Source organism: Apteryx rowi, unplaced genomic scaffold, assembly GCF_003343035.1.
Source record: "Apteryx rowi isolate R43461 unplaced genomic scaffold, aptRow1 scaffold_48, whole genome shotgun sequence".
Taxonomy (NCBI): Eukaryota; Metazoa; Chordata; class Aves; order Apterygiformes; family Apterygidae; genus Apteryx; species Apteryx rowi.
Window position 1 is genome coordinate 1,604,549 of NW_020450738.1, and position 23,127 is coordinate 1,627,675.

At 38.5% G+C, this 23,127-nt stretch overlaps 1 protein-coding gene across 2 annotated transcripts; it reads right to left on the reverse strand.

The window, feature by feature from the left end:
* Window positions 1-121: 121 nt before the first annotated feature.
* On the reverse strand, window positions 122-23,121 carry UBE2D3 (ubiquitin conjugating enzyme E2 D3). 2 transcript variants are annotated; one of them, XM_026078342.1, is made up of 8 exons: window positions 23,050-23,074; window positions 17,537-17,597; window positions 8,255-8,318; window positions 8,139-8,170; window positions 5,516-5,593; window positions 4,530-4,635; window positions 3,072-3,165; window positions 122-1,623 (listed from the first exon to the last, which is right to left on the reverse strand). In XM_026078342.1, coding segments are annotated over exons 3-8 (357 nt in total). In that variant the 5' UTR covers window positions 8,256-8,318; window positions 17,537-17,597; window positions 23,050-23,074; the 3' UTR covers window positions 122-1,577. The 2 variants fall into 2 exon arrangements, with proteins under 2 accessions (XP_025934127.1, XP_025934126.1); XM_026078341.1 differs by lacking the exon at window positions 17,537-17,597 and having other exon boundaries at window positions 23,050-23,121.
* Window positions 23,122-23,127: the final 6 nt, after the last annotated feature.

Genomic DNA, 23,127 nt, shown 5'->3' on the forward strand with positions numbered 1-23,127 from the left:
ACAAACAAGGAAAAATATGAAGGAAGAGGGCAGGAAACAGGAGAGCCGGATGCTTAGTAATGCCCTTGTTGCTGCAAAGATAAACTAATGGCACAAGACAATGTTTCTTGTAGAACAAAAATCCAATAGCAATGAGTCTTTATTCACGTTTAGTCACCTGACATGAGGAAAGTGTCTGTTGCATTAAAATAGTCATTAATGTAAATGGCAGCATGGCTGAACAAGTCCTTTTCAATGGTAACGAACATCCCACATAGTAAAGTCACTTCAACACAGCCTCATGACAATTCCCACATCAAAACAGTACTTTATTTTATATTTTTTTGCCTCATCATTACTCCCACATTAAGATCTTTCAGCTGTCAAGCGTACAAGGTGAAGAAAAAGGTTCTCAGTCAGCAAACACAGGTGCATCAGGAAGCATCTCCACAACACACCACTTCAGATCTGCTGGGTCCCAAGTCCATCCTTGAACGCTGGGCTCCCAGCACCAAGTGTAGCACACAACTAAGGCTACACTACTATGTTAGCTTATTAATTCTGCATACATCAGGCCGAACAATGTGTCAACCTGCAACAGACTGAGTATTATAACTGAAAATGGCAAAAGATTCGCTCTATCGAACTTTACATCATTATTTGATGTTAAACAATGAGGCAAATCCCAACAGTATATACAAAAACCAGCTTTGCTTTTACAAAAGATTTTGTTTCCCATATTGATTAATCCAGGCAGCTAACTCATTGGTTTATGCAACTTTATTGAAGAAAATAAATCAGTTACTAGCAGAGCTATTAGTTGATCACTCATCCATTGACAACTTGCATCATTTATTCAGTGCTATATTAAACAGTGTTTTGGAAGACAGATTAACTAATAGCTCCAAGCCTCCTAACAAAATTTAAATGAATTACAAAAATGTTCTTAGACCCTATTTTGGAATACAAGGGATGTTTGACTTCCAATTTCCATTCTCTGTAAAACAAGAACTGGTCATTCCTTTATTGACATGCATAAGATACATCACATTTTCTGTTCTGCTGATGCTATAGATTCAGTACCAATTCTCCAGACACATCAGTTATGAGCAAAAGTATATAGCAAAACCTCAGTTCTCTAACACTGGAAGGTTTAGAACAAGATGGATGTTGCTACAGCAATGTTACTTCTTTGATGGGAGAAAACTGAACATCCATCTCCCCTCCCCCCTTCAGGTTATATCTTCAGTATCTGTTAGAGCAGTGAGGAATGTTTTGTTTTTTTTTTTTTAATCTCATAACCAAGTTAGAATGAAGACATTGGCCACATAATACACATGCTCCATTAAAAAAAATTCTGAATCTTGGGCAATTGTTCTTGTGTAACTACTTTACAGATTCTAAAAGCAGTTATTGTCCAAAGCTGGAAGAACTAAAGTCTTCTCAGATGAGCATGTGCATGAATGGAAGGAGGTAAACAAAAAAATAAAAAAGATGAGGTCTGATAGGGGAGCAGCCGGATAAGAAAATCAAAAAAGGAACAGTAATTTAAAGTTTATTCCAGCTATAATGCAGGTTATTCTGACTTTAAGGTAGCATCACATGGCATACTTCTGAGTCCATTCCCGAGATATTCTGTTGTACCTGCAAACAAAAACAAGAATAGAATTAGTGCCAGCATAAAAACAGGTCAATGATAAATTCATACTTTATCCCTATCTCCCTATTCTTTGTCACATTAAGAAAAGTTTCTTTCTACACTAATATAAACTGAAAAAACCCTGAACAAATCCCTCCCTAGACTGACCTGGATATTTTCTAATTTACATAAAACACTTCAAATCTAAAATGAACAGATTTGCTAGAAGTTTGTTGTGAAAGACTACTGAAGGGGAAGGAATAGAGACCACCTGTGGTGGGAGGGGCAAGGGAGTGTTTTGTTTAAATATGGTCCTTAGGATAACTATTATAGAGTATCACATGCCATCAGTAAAGATTACTTGGTTAATAGTATCACTGGATACAGAATTTATGYCAATTTTCCTACCTTAGAATAAGACAACAGTAAGCATCTCTTCATGCCCAGTATTCTCTTTTCACATTAATATACTGCTCAAGCAATTAAAAAAAAAAAAGGAGTAGTAACAGAATATCTTTTTAAGTACAGTACTTCCACAGGAATTGAGCTGACAATTAGTTTATACTTAACTCCATGCTTGTCAGTAGTAAGTTAATTTTCAACTATACAAGCAGACCATAACCCCTATATTTTTTCCTAGTTTAGAATATGTAGAAGACAAGACACCGCTGAGTATAAAAAGTTTAAATTTGGATGGTCTAAATTCATGTCTATGCATGAGGTCTGACTACAGAGTATTGTTTCCAGGGCATCATTTTTAATGAAATTCTGACAAAATCTGGGTAAATACTTACCACAACAAGTTCACAAGCTGGCTCAAAGCTTGATAATTATTTCATACTATCTTTTTTTTTTTTTTTTTTTTTTGGCCATGCAAGAGCAGTATCTGTGAGAAATAGTGACTAGCCAATACATTTCACACTAACCACAGACCAAGCTGTTAAATATTCAAGTTCAGTAACTGGTGCATCCATTATCTGTTAGTTAATCCAGTGCCTTAAAGCATGCAGCACTCAAGTGCTGACAAGTTTCCATTTTGTTAAATGCACCATAATGTGCAGATATTCTTACCCTACAGCATAGCGTATTTCTCTGTCCACTCTCTGGCTAACCTATTGTACCTAATTGGACAAGTATATTTAGCATTAATATAAAACCAAAGGCTACTTAATATAAGTTGTCTATTTAAAGATAGTAAGCCAGTAAGTAGGCAACACACACTTTCAAATACTGCCACATTTGTGAGAAAAAGATACTCTCCCTCCCCCGCAACTTCAAAGATATTAAGTCCCTTTGTTTTTGAATTATGCACTACCCAGAATAGGTATCTCTTCAAAACATAAGTTTTCTCCATCCCAGATTTTCACAAAAGGCACACTCAATACAACTGCTGTCTGACAGAGCACTCTTCACAAAGTTTGTTAAAGTATGTCTTACATAACTCTGTACTTACTTGTCTCTGTCTGTTTTATAGATACGTGCAATCTCTGGCACTAGTGGGTCATCTGGATTTGGATCACATAACAGTGAACAAATGGATAAGAGAACTGTAAAAAAAACAAAAAAACAAACCTCAATAGCAAAACAGGAGCAAGGATCTCAGAAACAACAGAGCATGGCTCTTCACACTGAGACAATGTCAGCATGCTAGAGAGCCCAAAAAGCTTTTTGCTGATACATGGCCAAAGTAAAATTGTAGCCTACTCTAAATAAAGTCCAAAGTGACTTAAAATTCCCAAGAACTATTTCCTTCCCATTTCCCGATACTCACAGCCTTCAGCTAACACACACAAAAAAAGCGCCATTGTCCCCTGAACTATGATGCAAGGTAGCAGCTAACTAAAGCACATTCCTATGTATTCTGATGATCAACATATTCCATGTTTTTCATCACTAGAATCAGAACTTTCATCAGACTCCATTCTTTCTCTGTAGGGTCTGAGACAGTAATACCCCAATCTGCACCGATAAAACTACATGTATGTTGTAAAATAAAGGAGTAAGACTGCTAGGGAGAAACACTGTTGCAAGCCGCTATAGAATCTGCATCCTCTACTCTCACAGCAGCTTTAAAAGAAAAATGGTAGTGACAACATTAAAACATAGGGGATTCACATTCATATCACAAACACACTYCTTGGACAGACAAGAATTACACACTCTATAGACAAAGAAGCACCTCGATGGATCTTTTGAAGCCACAGTGACCAGCGTAAGCAGCCAAACAAACAAAATTCTATCATCATGAAAATATTTGGGAACTGGCATTTACTATAGTAAAATGAGGAAAGCTACAAAGCTTCTACTGCAGCACAAATTCAGCTCATCCTGAAGTACAATCAGTAAGCTCAGTCCATGAAGACAATGCCACCGCATGGTGGCAGAAAGCAACATGTATCAATATCCATTTTCTTTTATTTATCTATCCACAGAGATATGCCAGTATAACTCAGAATGTAATTCTAGGCAGACTCAAACATTCTAAAAGCTATATAGACTTCATTATTAAAAACTCAACTGAAACAAGCCATCTTTAAATTGATAAGCAAGAGCGCAGCCACATGGACAGGTGCAAACAAGCAGTTTCTCAGCCTTAGCTTCAACACACCGCCACAGGCCTGCTTCAACCCAGATGCTGGCAATCCCGTCTGGGACCAAGCTAGTAAGCACTGCTAAGAATACTGAAGCAACTAAGCGGCCAGACAAGGCCTTAAACAGCCATGTAGCAGAAGGTGTTTGAAAAAGCAAATATCCATTAAAAATGCAGTAAGATATCATTATCAATTGGCAAAACACAGGCTAGAATGACTAAGGGAAAAATCAAGAGACAGGAGCAGGAACTCAAGACAATCAAAGCTAAAAACACAGTATCCAACACAAGATGGAAACATTTCCCTTTCAGAAAAGTTACCTTTAGAAATAGTTAAAGCAGGAGACCACTGTGATCTTAAAATATCGAGACAAATGCTGCCATTACTGTTAATATTTGGATGATAGATTCTTGTTGTAAATGCAACCTATAATAAAAAACAAAAAAAATACAAAAAGTGTGTTTCAGTCTGTGACAATTATGACGCCACTTTCTTTTCAATCAAGCTATTAGTCAACTCAATTTATTCTAAAAAAAAAAAAGTAAGAAGTTATCAGTTAGACTGCACCACAAATTCACAGAGATGCACGCAAAGCAGCAGCCTCTGGATTTCAAATTACTAGGCATCTAAATAACCAGAACAGAGAGAAGCCAAGCAGGAGGCTGTTTTAATCACAGGCGCCTGCAACAGGATGAAGACACACAGTAGAATTGTTTCAACCATGGTAATACAGCTATCATAGAGCTAAAGAACTTCAAACACTACGGCTACTCCAAGTTTGCCGATTTTCATTCAAAATGAAAGTGCAAGTACACTTTTTTTTTTTTAATAATGTTGCCAGCTACTAACATTATTTCACATTTTTTACCAGATCATAATAGATACAATATTCATTGATTGTAGACACTCAACAGGTCTATCCGTATCATTAGGGTCACATTTTTATATAACAACCCAAAGAGTTGTACAGTAAGACTTGACAGTCCCCTAAGCAAGAATTCTATTACAGTAACATAAAGCCAATGAGTTTTCCTRACAATTAGATTGTTACAAAAACAGAAAAGAAAACAAACATCATTCCAAGCAGTTTAGAATTACTGTGTACGAATACGTTCCTTGAATATATGCCAGCACATAAGCTCATGGGCCAGTCAGAGAGGGATAGGCATCTAAGATACTGTTTTTTATAAGAATGTATGAATGAAGTGACAACTTGACAATATTAGAACTCAAATATTCACAATTTCTATCCTGCACTCAGTTCCTTAAAGAGCACTAATTTCACAAATGAGAAAGTAATACTTACCTTAGGTGGTTTGAAAGGGTAGTCTGTAGGAAAATGAATTGTCAAGAAGAATACACCACCCTGATATGGACTGTCATTCTGTCAAAGCAAGCAAATAGTTCTCCAATTATCATCTTTAGGACTACATTTCACTGACGATGTTGTTTTTAAATAAATAAAAGGAGAGGAAATGTGTTTAAATAACAGAACTGTTTAATTCACTAATAAAACAGAGATGCTGCTAAAATTCAACTACTCCTTCCTAAGGTTAAGCGATGCAGAACAGATACGGGACACCTTTTGGATGGACTTCTCTGAGCTAATGCTTCATAAAAACCAACTTCTCTTACAATCCACTCAGGACAACTTGCAAAGGCATCCAAATCTCAGAGACAGCTCCAAAAAACAGTAACAGAGTGGGAGTCTCCTCTAACAAGTTCAAGAACCTGAAGTTCTGTGATCGGAGAGCCTTTGTTATAATCACCCAAGTATTCAAGGTCAAAGACAACTCCCAGGCCTCCTATCCCCTCCTAAGTTCTCCCTCTGGTGTAGGCACTGTTTAGCCCTGCAGAAAACCTCTTCTTACACACAACTAACTCCCTGCTCCTAACAAAAAAAAACAAAAAACAAAAAACCAACTTCTCCCTGTTAGAAATTCACCAAAATTCAGGTACATGAAATATTTTACATTCCCCTGCTCCAAATAAACAGTTATAGGAAGAATTCATTCAGATTTTAATATTAACAGTAAAGTAACACTTGAAGTATGGAAGCTGACAGAGGAGGATAAATGGAGTGATTAGTTATGGATTGCATGAGWTACTACTTACAAGAAGAAAGATGTTGTAAGAAGTTTTAATTTGAAATTACAACTAAAAATTTCTGAAATGGAACTACCTAATTTTGTTGTTTAACCTATAGACTACARTGCTTTTAATTCCAGACTCAAGACTATGAAAAATGAATTTGACACGCACAGCTCAGAGTACACTTCTGAATTATTTAGAAACTGAACTTTCATATTGTTTGACAGAACATTTCACTTACGTAAAGCAGTAAGTGCATCTTACTATGTTAAGTATCAGTAAACGAAATTCTGTAATACAAGATAAGGGACGCAAACTTTTCAAAGTGTAGGTTATACGCCACACAATCTCTGCCAAAACCACAGGAATAAAAATATAACCTCTTGTGCTTGATCAGCGCATACTACTTGAGGAGCTGAGGAGCCAGCAAGCAACCCTTTTTCTACACATTCTCTGGGGATACATTTTAGCAACTACAGAAGCAAACTCCTCCCAGAATCTGTTAAGACTGGAGAAGACAAACTATGCATGCTCCTTTATATTTTACTAACAAAACCACAGCCTGTATAATGTCTCATTATATGCAGATGTGGGATGCCAGATGATTGGCAGTACAACCCTTATCTTTTATTAAAAACATTAAGCAACACCACAGATGCATTAGAACTAGCAGCACCACATTATCCTCAAGGTACTTTCAAAACCCAATCTTGGGACTGGAATGCAGACCTTTTTGATTGACACAACATATAACATATGGAAAAAAGAAGCTGTAMATTGTTAAATCAGAAGGGGAAGTAAAAAATATTAATCCTGTTTTTGAAGTCAACTGATGTTTACTACCTATGACCATGCCAACACAGCAGCCAGGCACATTCAGACTCAGCATAGTGAAGAACATTCCTTGCGTTTCAAATATGAGCATCGCTACTGAACAGTTTTATCTTTTTGAGGCACCTAGTTACATTCCACGAGGACCAGAGAGTTGGGAACGCAGAACCATTTTGCCAGTCAGGAGAACCTCAAATAAGCAAACTTTCAGTGGTGATCTGCTTAAACCACATTCGTAGACATAAAGTCAGGGCAGTACAGCATCACCAATACTTCATTCCTACTCTGTAGCCTAAGCAGAAGCATCACACAGGGCCTCAGGTCTACTGGCATCTGATATTTGTCTCCTCAAGTTACAGGTTTCCTTTTCTAAACATGGATAACCAGCCCCAAGAGCTCAGTATGTCAAGTGTTTGCAGGTTAGATTTTTAGTAAGCACAAACAGTTGCCTTCTTTAATAGGGGAATAGTCACATTCAGGTTTCAGATGGGCATTGTGTATTTATACACATATACACACACACACACACACACACCCAGTCACATGCAGAACCTTGCATTTCAGTGACTTTTTAACCTTCTAAGTATCCAAGATCTCAGTACATGAGGCTAGATCAAAGATGACATCCCTAATCTCTTCTAAAACCTGCACAAATACAGCCCAACTAATTGCTGAAATTGGCACTAGCTTCGACTACAAACAAGGTCCATGCTAGATTCAAACTGTAGAAATGGTCAAATACAAACTAAGTTTCTAGATACTAAGTAATAATGCCTTACACCGCTCCGAAGAGTATTCCAGCCCAAATAGGTGTCCTGATACAACACTCCAGCAACAAAATAATCATTGTCAGACTGTTTTTTTTTGTTTCCTCCTTCATTTTCTGTCACTGTAAGGAGTATCTCTAGAACTAAAGCCTGATAAGAGGAGTTAAAAAAAAAAAGTTCTTCCTGAATAAGAACTACTATATAAGTTTAGTATTACATCACAAGAATTAGAATACTTACAGGTCCCATAATTGTGGCTTGCCAATGAAACACTACAAAAGAAAAACTCCGCATTATTATCTAGGCATGATATGCTCTGAGTTAGCACAGCAAAACCGAAACTTAAGGTTACTTACTGTCATCTCCAACGGGACCTGCTGAACACTGTGCTGGAGGATCACGGGCTAAGTCGCTAAGTTCCTTAAAAACAAAACAAAACAAAAATCTGTTCAGGGAACGTTAATGAATTCAACAGTCATTTTCACTGAATGTCCATCAAAAACAGTTTTTCCATATACAAATACARGAGAATGGGCAACAACAGCTATTAGAACCACTAGATCAGGAATGTCTTCATAAAAGAACAAGATTGCCAGAACTGGCTATGAAGATAAATAGTTACAGTGACTGTGTTTTTCCAAATGTATATCACTATTTTATGTGTCTGTTAAGATACCCCTGCCAGGGGTGGAACAGAGGACAGGAGGATGAAGAGCATGACATGGGCGAAGTCCAACCCATTTCTGATTGAGATTTTCAAGGATTAAGTTTTAGTTGGAGAAGCCTTAAGCAGGAAAGAAAGAGAAAGTAAGTTTTTGATTACAGTCTTCATGATGTGGAAAGCAGTATGTATATGAAATCTGAGCTTTTAAAATCTGAGCTTTTAAAATTCAGAACAAACAGAAAAGGGATATCTCTTGCATAGATTAAAGTAGACAGGAAAAATAAAAAGGCTGACAAATGTTGGGAACCAGGCAAAGTATCTGTATTTTGTATCTTAAATCTTACTTTTAAGACAATTATGTCCTTAAAATTCTGAATAACTGAGCTGCAGAAACCAGTTCCCTCCATCCCCCACAGTGGAGAAAATAAAAACAAAAACTTATAGTGGAAAATTCCTTGTGTGGTATCAAGATTGTCGTGATGAGTCAAACAAACTCAATTTCAAATCTGTTGCCTTGTTTAATCACTACGTAGGTTACTTGATTAGATAGTGTCTTTTAAAATTAAATTTATCCTTTCAGTTAAAGTACGCAACAGATACTTTCCCTCCTCCCTTCCCCAAAAATCCTTTAGATATTTGAATCTAAAAATGGCTTCAATGACTTCTATAAATCTGCACTTGTCAAGATATCTACATGTCACAAGAAATGCCAAACCCTTCATTCAGTCAGCCCCTTTCCTATGCATTAACAGTTGCACACAAGTTATTTTACTACAAGTCTATACAAGCCATTAAAACAAGATCTTTCTATTATGCTGTCAGACATTTAAGAAGCCGAGGCATGCCTATTACGTTGGGAACAGACACACACATTTGGACCAGAYAACTAACAGTTTTGTCTGTGAAGACCCTAACGTATCCTTGAAGTTTGACAAATTCAGCACTCGATAAAAATTTAGTTAATGTAAACTAACACACCAATCAGAAGAAATATTATATTTCATGTAACTTGAACTTAACATGAACATCTTGTTCTTTGGTAAGATGATAGTTGCTGCCAACACAGCGAGAGGTGAACACTACTTCAACGTGCAGAACTTCTTAGGTTTTAAGAAAACTTTAGACCCTTGTTTCCTCTCCCTACACATGCTAATTTTGCTCACCTTTAAAATCAACCAGAGTTGATCTTTACACTGGAATCAGACTATACTATAAAACTGAATTGTACCAGGTGTTCATAAGCAATGGTACAGTGAAATTAAGACTATGGCTGATTTCATTGCTGTTGTTATTTAAAAGCGTGGACACGAGTTCTTTCCAGATCATCCTGTCAAATCCCATTCCTGTGCTTTTCTCTATCATACAACACTCCCCACTGGGGGACCCTGTAATGCCCTTATTTCTGCAGTGTAATATTACTTATTAGGTCCATATGTAATTCAATGCCCTCCAGAAAAACTTGCTAAGCTACATTTATATTACCTACGTAAAGGCAAACAAGAAATGTAAAAGAACCTTCAGCTGCAAACCTTTCTATTTTTTTTTCATTTAACAAATAAAAAAAGTCCTGTTGATCAGGCTTATTTCTCATCCAAACATATCTTTCCATTTATAAAAATAATCAGCCATTTTTCCAAAATCTGGTAAAACCAAATTCCACTGTATCTTTTGTCCCTTACCATAAATTGTAGCAATACAGTAAGCAGAAAGACACAAGTGTTAATATTTTAACACTGTGTGGTTATTACTGGAATGTTTGATTTAACTGGGGAAGAAGATCAGATTCTCTTTTTGGAAGATTATCATGGAGACCAAGAACTAGAGAGTTTACTGGAATCATAAAAATGAGTAGTATGAAGGAAAGAAAGGGCAAGAAGAGACTGTAGCATAAAAGCAGACTCTCAGAGGTACATTGCAATAAACTAGAGCGCTCTTCAAAACATAGCTTCTTCAGAGAAACAAAAAACAGTACTCAAAATAAAATGCACTTGACTTACAAAATATCTTAATGCAGCAGAAATTTATTAAAGAGTATATCAATGCAAGTATATCAATACTGCAAGAAAGAAAATAAACTGATAGCAAGTGTAAGACAAATAAATTTAGAAAAATAGCTTCAGTAACTTTAAGAATAATTTACAAGCTGAAACATATAAGTTTTAATACTCTAATATCCAGTCATTTCAAAATGCATGTCCATACAGAGTTAGCCCTTTCAAGCACTTAAACTGTTCTACAGAACAAACAAACAGTGATTTTAATATGGTAAAAGACTAAAGTTTTGTCTAGCCCACATCACTTATATTAAAAAAAAAAAAAAAAAAAGACTAAAGTTTTGTCTAGCCCACATCACTTATATTAAAAAAAAAAAAAAAGATACAGCACTTAATATTCTGACCACAGAACAAGTAATTTATCTACAAAAGTCAGAAATACAAGATGAGATTGTGTACTTTCTTGTACTCTCTTCTCTTCCCTTAGGTACTATGGTCAGAAGAGTAAAGTCTGCAGTAAAGGTGAATGTTTCAGCAGAGCCTAAAATTTTGTGCAAGAACTTAGTCAAACATGAAACAAAGTACTGGGAAGTGTTTGCTGTTTACAGTAACACCAAACCTCCTTTACATTAAGTGCACAACACTTCACATTTACACAAAAGAAGGGAGGCTTTTTGCAACAAGGGAGCAGAAAGTTCCCTCTGTGTAACTTGAAAAAAAAGTGCCTCCTTCTGAAAGCTAGGACTCTCCTGAGTCCAACAGGCAAACTGGAATAACTGGAAACTGAGCAAGCAGAGACATATGGGCTGTGACATTCGGAAAGCAGTTGAAGCATTTCATTCAGGGAAAGGGAGGTGCCTTTTTTTTTTTTTTTAAAAAACCTTTCTACTTAACAGCAAAAAGATATATTGACCTTGCTTCTTAGCTTAGCAATCAAGATCAACTATTCTATGCAACAGGCAAATATTTCCACTGAAAATATTTCAAATAGCAAAACCAAGCTTGACAGCTTGCATTAGCTGACCAATATCACCTCATAGTTGTTCCCTTATTTTTACCTGCTGCTTACTAAGAAGGTAAGACCACATTAAGTTTCATTTTTAAAAAGCGAGTTTAACTAATATTTCAGAATTTAACTAAAATGTTAAAAAGCATTCCTGAGCATTATTCTGTAAAATGTYTAACTGTAAGAGGACCTTATGCCTCTGGTAGTCCTTCTGCTGCATTGCTTGCTATGTCCAACTTTGCTTCTTTTTGTTTACCTTTAGTTTCAGGAGTACTTTCCTTTGTCAAGCGATACTTAAGCTATATCTCCAAATTTCTTAAAAATATCTAAAGTAGAAGATGCAACTGCAGAGGGATAAACTCGCATTTTCCTGGAGTCAGCATGTACAGTTTTTCACTATATACAGGTGACTTAAGGAAAAAAAAAAAAAAAAAGCATTCCCAAGAAGCAAATTCCAAAGACTTTACATAGAAACAATAAAACAAGCTTGATTCAGAGACATGTGTTACATTGTCTAATGGAAGGGATTAGTCTTTGAATTACAACCCTGATGAGTGGTCTCTGCCTCTGCCACAGGTTTCTGTATAGCTCTAGCACATCACTATTTCTTCGCCCCAGTTTCCAAATATAAAGTTGTGATAGTCCCTGCTTCTCCACAGGGAGGATTAGTCACACAGTATGTTACAGGTTTAAGGACTATTTAAGGACTACATGCCAATGTTACTGTTAGAGGACAGTGGCAATGTAGCATACRCAAGAAACCATGCATGTACAATCTAGCACATGAGTTTTGGAAAACTGAAGGACAACTGGAAATAGAGCAAGAATACCTGTCACTATGGACAGACAGACATGCTTTAACACAAATTCAGCATTATGGTCTTCTGCCAGTCTGCCAAACAGTTTCATAGTAAGTGTGTGGTAAGACGCAGTTTTACCGGAAAAACAGCTTCCTTCTTACCCATCTCTCTTCTCTTTCCCGATAAACGTAACAAAAAGCTAACCAAAAAATAAACCAGTATTTTCAAGACAAAAATACTCACAAAAGCTAATCTGCTTGTTTTGCACAAATATAATCATAACTAATGTAGAAAATTTGGCTTATGCTTCAAGTGACAATCTAAAACACTGACATCGGAGTCTCAATCTGAAGGCAGGACTACGATCCTAGTTGATATTCTAAAACACAGAAGTGACTTTTTTTGACAGAAAAGTTGTTAAAGAGCTCTCAAACAATTCCTCTTTACCACATATTTAAAAGATGACAAGTCATTTAAAGGGTGAAGAAAACGCAAAGAATGGCAAAGGATACCTCTTCCAGATACAAACAAGCAGGACATTAAAAGAAATTATTTAAGGCAACTAGCTGTTTTTCTTAGAGAAGTTTTCAGGCCTCAACAAATTGAGCAACAAGTAATAGCTTCATGCCTCGTGTGCTGCCTTTTTGCAAAATACCAAGCTGAGCAGAATCACTGTCTGCTCCCTTTCCTTAATCCTCAGTTTGTCAGAATTTATATTCCCTGTGGCACAACAGCTATGCTTCTCAAGTATAAGCTGGAGATAGCCTGGGCTTATTTTTAATAATAGTAGCAGCTAACTTAAACACAGAGCGGTAGAAGATCATTTCCACCAGAGTGGTATACAATCACTCTTCTTTCACAGGGATAAACTCACAGTTAGGTTTAATACAGGTTTGTAGCACGATTATTCCTTAAAATCATATACTGTAGTTTTCCGGTTTCTAGGCAAAAAAACACAAATGGAAGAAACTGGGTTAATTTTCTTTAAATTCCCAGACAAGAACTTGTTCCACCTTGGAGGGAGTGAAAGGGAATGTGTAGTTATGTCAAAAGTAAAAAAAAAAAAAAAAAAAAGCCCCAAACAAAAAACCCGCACACTTAAGCCAAACAAAACCCAACATTAATTTGAGTGCCTGTCTAATATAGTCTCTGTCATAAACAGGATATTTCAAACCCTAAGCATCCAAGAATTCATCACTATATTAATCTGTACTCATTAGCTCACAGTTGAAAACAATTTTAAAAAAGAAGAGAGGATAGAAAGCAGCTATAAAGGGAGGCAAAAAAACATTTAAGCCTAGCTGAAGATTAAGAAGAATCAACCAGCAAAGAACGACTGCCTTATCCCACACACCTGCATCTGTAACATTCATTTCAGCATGAAAATTAATTATCCCTGGAAGCAGAAAACAACAGTTTGAAAGACCACCGAATGTGGATTAAGCTGAATAGGAAAGCAAAGGCACAATACACATCACAGGACAAGTGCAACCAGCAGAAAGTTATCAGTTTCAAACAAACTGGCCTCTTGGTTAACACTTAATAAACAGAGAAAAACAAAATATAATGACAGTGTGTAAAATAGAAAGATGTAGGCTGACATTGTTTAAGAAAAAGACATTAAAGCAAATATGCACTGGAATCATATGAAGATCAGCCACAGAAAACAGCAAGGCCCAAAGAGTATGGAATGTCTTTTAAGAAATTCGAAACACCATAACCAGGAACTTAACAAATATGATAGTMTCTATCCTGAATATTCTGCTGCTTGTTTTTTTTTCATATTCTTTAGCCTTTAGAATTATAATTTTCAGGGTACACACTGCATATGGTTTGTACAATATCTAGTGACACTATCATAATGTAATGGCATATTAAGAGAGAGACATAAAAATACTCTGGTTTTAAGGTTAGCACTCAAGGAAGGAAATGCCAGACTGCTGTGCAATTGTAATTCAGTCACTCTGTGTGCTTGGGCTGTGAGGCAAACTACTCGGATGACTACATGCTATCTTTTCAAAGAACCAACGTCTCAGCGCACAAGTCCTTTTTTGTGAATGAGGCTACTGTCCACAGGTCTTCTCATCTGTTATGAAATTTGGAAGGTGTACAATGTAGGTAATGTTTTTAGGCAAAATTCACAGTTACAGTAACTAAATAAAATGTCACTCTATTCTATGCCGACCTTTCCCAGAGTTCACCTCTGTGGCTGGACTGGAAAAGGAGGACAATTCTTGACTTTGCTTTTCTGGTCACTCACTAAAAGCATTCAGAACAAATTTGAAAAGGTGGCAACCACTCACCTATAGTTGTGCTTTGACTGCAAAAGTATGGCTTTTTTTCCAAAAAGTAACCAAGACCCACAGCAGCTCTCTTAGTCAAGGTGAAGAAAATCTGACTGCTTCATACACACTAATTCTGAGGTATTATATTCATTATCATTCCCTGAAAATAATATGCACACATACACTCAGTGTAGGATGTGGACTGTACGCACTGACTAAAATATGAAACTATGTGTGGAAGGGAGAAGCATGAAGTACTGGTTAATTACCTCTTCATTCAGTGACACCAGGGTATTTTAATCCTGGTATTTCCACACTTTTAAATAGCAAACCCTAACTTTAACATACTTCTTACTTAAAGGTTTTTCCTGTAAGAACCATACCGATTCATGGTTCTATAACCTAGGACTACAGAGCAGCCCTCAGAAAGGAAAATAACTAGTAAAAGAAATATGCTGTGACCTGCTGTAAACTGGCCACAAGAAATGAGATGCACCTATCTAAGTGAAACGACGACTGGAAAATGAAGAGACAAATTAAACTCAGTGTAGGCAAATGTAAAATGATGCACATGAAAAAAAAATTGTATTTGATGTGAGGCACTCTGGGCTGATCATTAGCACTCAGGAATGAGATTTTGGCATTGCGATAGACAATTCCATGCAAATGCCAGCCTAACACTCAATAAATGCCGGGTTTTGGCAGTGTTATGTGAGAGTCTTCCACACACTACCCTGAAGTCTGTAAAGGATGCATTAACCTAAGGTAGAATCTGGTAGAATCAACCAGAAGTTGACAAACCAACCAGAAGCAGCATTTATATGCATACTGCCCTGGACTGAATGTGACAAAGGCTTGCTGGAGTTTGTCAAGCCTAAGCAAACAACAATTCTCGGGGACTGGTAGTGAATGGGGCAAGTTTTTACAGACACTGCAAGCAGCCTCAATAGGACGCTTATCCTCTATAAGTCTTCACTTTCTGAATGAAGGTATGAGAATTCTCCATGTCCTCAAGGAAATATTTGGAAAAGAAGACTGTATAACAGCAAGCTGTCCAATTAATATTGTAACAAACACCACTATCATTTGTAAACACCTCAAGTGTGGTGAATTTACTGTTTAAATGTAATGTGATATATTACTCTGAAATTTAAATATTTAACCTAAATGAACTTTGAAAATCAGCCCTTTTAAAAAGTTTGTTTTCACTTTGATCAGTCCTTGTTTTGAAAGCTGCTGAAATATACTATAGAAGTATATTCTGTGAACATGACTATGCTGATAGGAACATACTACTTTATCTATATAATGGGTGTGTTTTAAACAACTAATGGCAGAGATGCAAAACTAAGGGCCTGTCTACAGGATTAGGTAAAGTTGCACACAAAATCAGCACACACTGACCCAACAGAACACAAAATAACCAAAACTTTTTCTGAATTAGAGTGTAGCTGCTCTTACCGGTTAAATTTCACCTCAACTACCTAGAGAATACTGATTTCCAGAAAATCCTTAAAAATAAAAATAATAAAAAAAACCCACACACCAAACCACAGAACACTTCCCTCTCACCCCCAAAGACACAGTCTTTAACAGCATATTTATGATTAGACACGTTGCAACCACCACTCTGAATAGGAATGGAAGGGGACCATTGCTCAGCTGGCAAACTGTCATTCAGGAGATCCTCCTATATCATGCAAGGCACGAAGAAATTAAAACTAAGGCTAAAAGAAAAAAAAAGTTTGCCATCATCTGATTTACAGTATTGTTCGGCATTATTACTCAGACAGGCCAGTGAAGGTTGGGAAACACTGCCATAGAGCAAGAATCTTCTATCTACTAGGAACCTAAAATAGCTCTTGGGATAGGGCAGAAGTGCTAAACACCTGGCCCACCTAACTCCAGGTTACAGACAAAGCTCACTATGAACTCAGCTGAGTGCTTAAAACAATCCTCCTGCTTTTTGTCAAGACCTAAAGCATTTCAGTATCTGCACTCCGTTCAGCTGGGAACTCTGGTGTCCAGATGCTTGAGGAAAGGATTAAACATCTGTCTCTGTCCTTTTTTACTGGTTCCTAACAATTGAAAAGCAGTCTGAAAGTCTCCTTTTCCCCTTTTCTTAAAATTTGAATTAAAAAAACATCTCTGCTATGTTGGGGAGACCTGCAGGAGATCCGAGATGTCTGACATATGCATCTCAAAGGGATGAAGTTCAGAACAAAGGCTTCTTTTATACAAAATTTTAATACTTAAATCTACTATTGGTGAGAAGGCTCTGAACAATGTTCAAACAAACAAACAATCCTTCTATCTTGTTAGCTTTCACTCCTGAATACTGCAATGATCCACTTGGTTCATTTTTCAGTAATAAACCTTGTCTACATCAAAGTGTTTGACAAAGAATTGCCAAAGGCATAAACACCAATTTAAACCTGCGAATGTAATTTTAACTAATTTTTTTTGCACGACTTCCCCAACACATTTGATGTAACACAGATTAGCGTGCCATAAGAAGCCAAATGAAGAGGATTTTTTCCCAAGTCCAGTTACTTTCATCTAGAGTTTGAGATATTAAATCTACGTTCAAGAAGCTTACAGAACAGTCCAGCTTGTGCAACTCCACAAAGTTTAAGACTCTCTACTGAAAAAGCCAACTTGACAGAGGCAATTAAGTATAAAAATGCACTAACTGCAATCATACACACACTCACTGCTAGTTTCATTTCTTATCCTAATTTAGTTTTTATTTTGTGTTATACCGGTGGGTTAATACATCACATCAGTYACAGAAGAAAATGCATGCCCAGAGCTCAGCCACATCAAGATAAGCTACAGCATCTTAGCCTAAACTATCAACAAAGGTCAGCTTATACTGAGATATCAGACCTAACACTGAAGTGCAGACCACATGTTCCCATCTGCCAGCTCTGATGCACAGGGGAGGAACCTATAGGAGAACACAGGGCAGACAGTTAAAGACGGCAAAACCTTAATAATTGCAATAGAAAGATTTATCAGAGATCATGTATCAATGCCTTTAGTCTGAATTACACAAAGCTCTACCCTTTTTCACCCCTCCTCACCAACAGTCACTTAATGTCTCGCACAAGGTTAAGAACTGCCTCTCTCTCTCTCTTCTTCAGAAGTTCAACTCAGTGGATACAGAGAAAATATCCGTTGGTGGGGGACGATGCCAGGCTATATAGGTGGCCTCCACAAGGAACAGAGATGCCTTTGGCAAGAAGCAGTGTGCTGCTCCATATTAAACAGCTGCTGCTTACAGCTGTTTACATCCTTCCCCCCTTGGTTATCCATTAATGTAATAGTGCAAAGAAAGGCATTAGTGCTTCAGAGCTGGTTAGAGACCAGGGAGGCAGCTGAAGAGAGCTCATTTTGCAGAGTTCTACATCAGCTCTTCTGTATAAAAGAAACTCATGTAGGGAATAATGGCAAAACCATTGGCTTACTTTCAAAAATAAATCTTTAAAAGCTGAAATGATCGTAAAGAAAGTGATGGCTAGGCAACCTTTTACTCTGTACATTATCCCACCCAAATCCCTCAACATCCTGGAGAGCTCCGTCTTCAAGATATCCAAGAAGCACCCACCTAATGGAATATTGATCTCCCAAGTTCTGAAAACTACTTAAGTGAGATGACCACCCCTTCTCCTCCTGTTCCAATGGGCACATTTTAAGTTAAAGATCCATGCTGAATGGGAACTTGTTTCACAAGCACAGTGCCCAATTAATGAGAGAAATCTTTAAGTTACTGCAGTTCAAATTTTCTAGTTAAGGAAGCATTAATTTTACATTCATAAAAATGATCAGTTCTTAAGATATGTTCAAGACTTTAATAGCAAACACTGGACTTGGAGACAGGTATCAAACCTACCCGATTAAGAAGCACTATTTCCATGTTAGTGATACTCATTACATAGCATAAGTGTCACTTCTGACTATTTACATAAGCTAAATTATAAACAGAATTTAGGTGATGACAGCTTTCAGCTGATGCTGAATAATTTTATTCTGATTTTTAAAAAGTGCTGAAGTTGTTCAACACCAGTTCTTCCCAAAAACTATGTACTGAAATCTCATGCTTTAAAATCCACCACTGCCCCGTGTTTGGCTCAATATGACCCTTCTAACCACCAGGTGCAGCAGTCATGTTGCATTACCTACTTGTGGTAGGACTTGTCTATCCAGGGATATTTGAAATAGTTAAGGTGAATTAACTACAGGAAAAAAAGGTAATTTAATTCATCCAGAGAACATCCACAACGGTTTAAAGTATTTTAACTAAGTATTTTAACATCAACTGCATTTCTTTAGCTAGTTAACTTTCTGAGGCCCCAAGTAAACAAATTCAGACTTATTTCTAGACATTCCTTCAAGGCATGAATAAGATCAGTCACGTAACTCAATGCTTCAAGTTATTTAACTATTTTGAATGATTCTAGCACACTAAGACTGCCTGCAAAAACAAAGTATCATAGGTTTCATCCAGAGAAGAAAACTTAACTGCACCAAATGGCTTTAGTTAATTTTTAATTAAAAATGTATATTTTTTTAAGTGTTGTCCTCTCCAAATTGAAAAGAAAATAATACTTCAAAGCAAAACAAACATAGTAAGTAGTTTTATAACATTTTAACTGAATCAACTTTACAAAAGCTACACCTTCAGTTAAACTAATGCATATTTCCAYGCTGCCTTCATCACCATATACTACATCCAATCTCTGAAAGATATTGTGGCTGCCTCCAGGGTTAGTAGCATTTCTCATTATCAGTATTTGGGGGAGTGGATAAAGTTGCAATTAATTATACATCTAGGAGTAGTGCTGGAGGTTGTAACCTTGAGGAAAATTGTTATTTAGATTCCGCTCTACAACTGCCAATGGAAGTCTCTAACTGTGCTTAAGATAAAAATATAAGATTAAAAAAAAGATTTAAAAAAGATAAAAATACAGGATAAAAACATTTTTGCCACCTTCAGCCTTTGGCTTCCAGTATGCCAACTCTGCCTCGGCTTTTCTAATAAAACACCCCGGCTTAATGATGCTGACCTGTACCATGTTTAACCAAATGCACACAAAACACAGCAGGCACAAGTTTTCTTAAAACAGGTATTTCACAGACGAGACATTTCATACATACATCTCCTATATTTGTTAGTTCACGATCTATTTTTATCCTATCAAGATCATAAGTTAGGCCTTTTATACTACTTCACTCCAATTGATGTGTATAACAATGATGAAACGGATGTGTGTATCAATGATGAAATCTCCCCAAGTTTTATCAATTTTACGCATTCCAGATTTCCTACTCCTTCTATAAAAGAGTTCTTGTTTTTCTACCATAGAGATGGAACCGGAATTCAAACTGCCGTTCGAACCGGAAGTGCCAACACGCTGCAGCAATTACGGAATGTGTGTTTAGCAGGTACCACTTGACACTTCAGACTAAAACAACRTGCAACAAGCATGCATCATGTATTTATATGAAGCTGATTGATTAAAGTTAATTTGTTCCATTGTCTTTATCCTGTTTCTGTAAAACTTCATGCTCAGGAAAAGATATAGTTAAAATTAAGATAATAGTTTCAGACTATTCCATGGCAAAATCACTTTATTGGTATAATAAAACAACTGCCACCCTCTCCAAAAGCAAACCATATCAATAAAAGCAGAGCTTTGCCAGTGTCTGCAGGTTACCCTCAGGGCAGTGGCACAGATGTGAAGCCATGATCCAGCATAACACAATCTTTCCGGGACTGGCTGTATACCTGACAACTACTACAGTTTGAAGAGAGTGCTATAAAGTGTGTTCCAGAAGCAGATAACCCAATACGTAATACATGACTACTCATGTACTTTAATTCCCAAGTCAAAACTTGAGTTTGCCAGTTATACTTTAAGTAGGGGGTACTTATATTCTGAATGTGTAACATACTTCAGATTAAATTTGCATGTTCTAATRCAATGTGAAAATCTAATTTACCAAATATAATTAAAAGAAAAAATTCTTGAAACATCAGTCCATAAAGGGACAGTAAAAAAGACCAAAAATGCCTTCACCAGTACATTTGGAGTGTCATCTATTGCACGAGACAATGAATTCTAGCCCTGACAGGTAATACCAGAAGTCAGACTAAATCAGCTATTTGTGATTACAATGTTCTGAGGTCCTGGTCTCTCTTTAGCCTGTTCTGGTTTAGTGCCAACAATGCACTACAAGGAAGCACAGRGTTTCAAGGTCTGATCTGTGACCTTACTATTGGAAGACAGGGGATCCCAGCTCACCAGTGACAGAGTGCAATTCTCTTGGCCTTACCGGTTGGCAAGATTAGAATCTAAATTCACAACAACCTCATTATGAAATTGGTCCTCCTATTTTTGGATTGCAGCCTCAATCCTAGCGAACATTTGTATCAGAAAGCATGCTTTGGAAGAAAGCAACTTGCAAGTAATGGTTTCAATCTATCAAAATATCATCATTTTGACTTTCCAGGTTGGCAAATACAAATCAACACTGTAAACCACATGTGAATTTAGAAGCATATCTTGTAGCCTGGTGTGATTAAATCAATTAAAAATAGCAACTTCAAAAAAAAAAAAAATCCATCCCACTAGTCCTAAATGCTGGCACTGGGTAAAGGAAGAAGCTTGCTAGTACACACTGCCGTGGAGCATAAGGACCAACAGAGAACAAGAGACTGCACACAACAGACAGGCCAAAATGCTGAAGGCAGAGATGACGTATTGATTCCAAAGTTACCCTGAATCATTTTAAGGTTTCAGCCATCAGATTGCTATGCGAGGGTTTGCCTTGGTTTACATTTGACGATAAATTCTTACCTGCAGAAGCCTGAATGTGTTTCATAAGCATGAGTTGATGACAAAGCATACCAGGGAGTATCCTAGCTGCGTTTCAACTTAAGTGATATCATCCACTAATACAGGGGAACAAGTCCTGATGTCAGATTCAAAAGGAATTGTTTTGAAATTCTTTTGAAAGTGTAGCTGTAATTTGAAGACAATTTGTTTAGCTAGTACTAATCCAGAATAGATTTTATGCTTTTAGGGATAACATAATTATCCTTTAACATTAATAAACTACCTCATTTTGCCTCGATTCAACTAAAAGATGCCTATAAACACTACTCAAAAGACACGAAATTAGAGTAACACTTTAAAAGGCGATGAGCTGTACACACTGCATACAAAAGGTGTTTGGTGCACTGAAGTTTAGTTCACCGATTTCAAGACTGGTTTTCTGCCATCTTGGCAGACTATGAGACGACCACGAAACTCCTCTCAGTTCTTGAAATATTTAAACGTTCGAGTTGGCTTCCGTGTAAGTCCAGATCAGCAGCGACTGCACGGTAAGGCTACGGTGCTTCCACCACATTTGCAATTACATCCCAGCGATTTACGAACTGGAAGCGCTCCCACCAAACCCGCACAGCCCTCAGCTGGCGCTACGGGAGAACCGCCAAGTCGCCCGTGCACAACCTGACGTCCGCAGCCTTCTTGCCTGCGAGAGGTTTAAACTTTCATCACCTCGGCATTTTTTCCGAGTTAGCCGCGCAGTCACTCCGCCCGGCGCGATTGTGCAACACAAGCCCCGGGCGCACCGCACAAAACACTTCCGCCCTCGCGCAGCCCGGGCCGAGGCGAGAGCGGCTCCCCGGGCCGCGAGGGGCGAGCGGGCAGCGCGGCGAAGCGGCCCTGGAACAATATCGCTCGGCGGCAGCTGCACGGGAGCTGACGGGAGCGCAGACGCGCGTGTGTCATGTTATTGCAGAAAGCGAGAGATCCCGGAAAGAGCCCCAACTAGGCAAGCCCGCCGCCATCTTACAATGCGGGAAAGAAGTTACACGCCAGGGCAGGGAAACCAGCCCGGGGGCCCCCTCCCCGCCCCGGCGAGGGCCGCAATCGGCCACAAAGCCCCTCCGCGACACAAATACGGCCGCGATGCGGGCAAACGACGGCGGAGGGGCAGCGGCCGCGGCCGCGACGGGGTGGCTCGGGGCGGCGCTGACATTTGAGCGTCCCCGCCGAGGAAGGGGCGCCGCCCGCGCCCGGGCCCGGGCCCCGGCCCCGCCAACCCCCCGCGAAAGGCCGCCGGCGCCCGCCGAGGGGCCCGCCGGGGCCGGGAGGAAGGGCCGGGGAGAGCGGCCTCCCCTCCTCTCCTCTCCCCTCCCCTCCCCGCCGGCCGCGGCCTCGCCGGAAGGAGACGGCCGCTGCCCGGCCCGCAACGGCGGCCCCGCGGCCCTCCCGCCCCTCCGGGCCGCGCATCCGTGCCCCGCTCCGCCGGGGGGGGGAGGGGGTAAAAACCCCACAAAGCGGGGGGAGGAAGCCGGGGAAGGGGGAGAAGCGCGCGGGCGCGCTCACCTTGTTGATGCGTTTCAGCGCCATTGTGTGCGAGTGCCGCCGGGCCCGTCCGTGCGCCGCGGTGACTCCGCGCTCCGC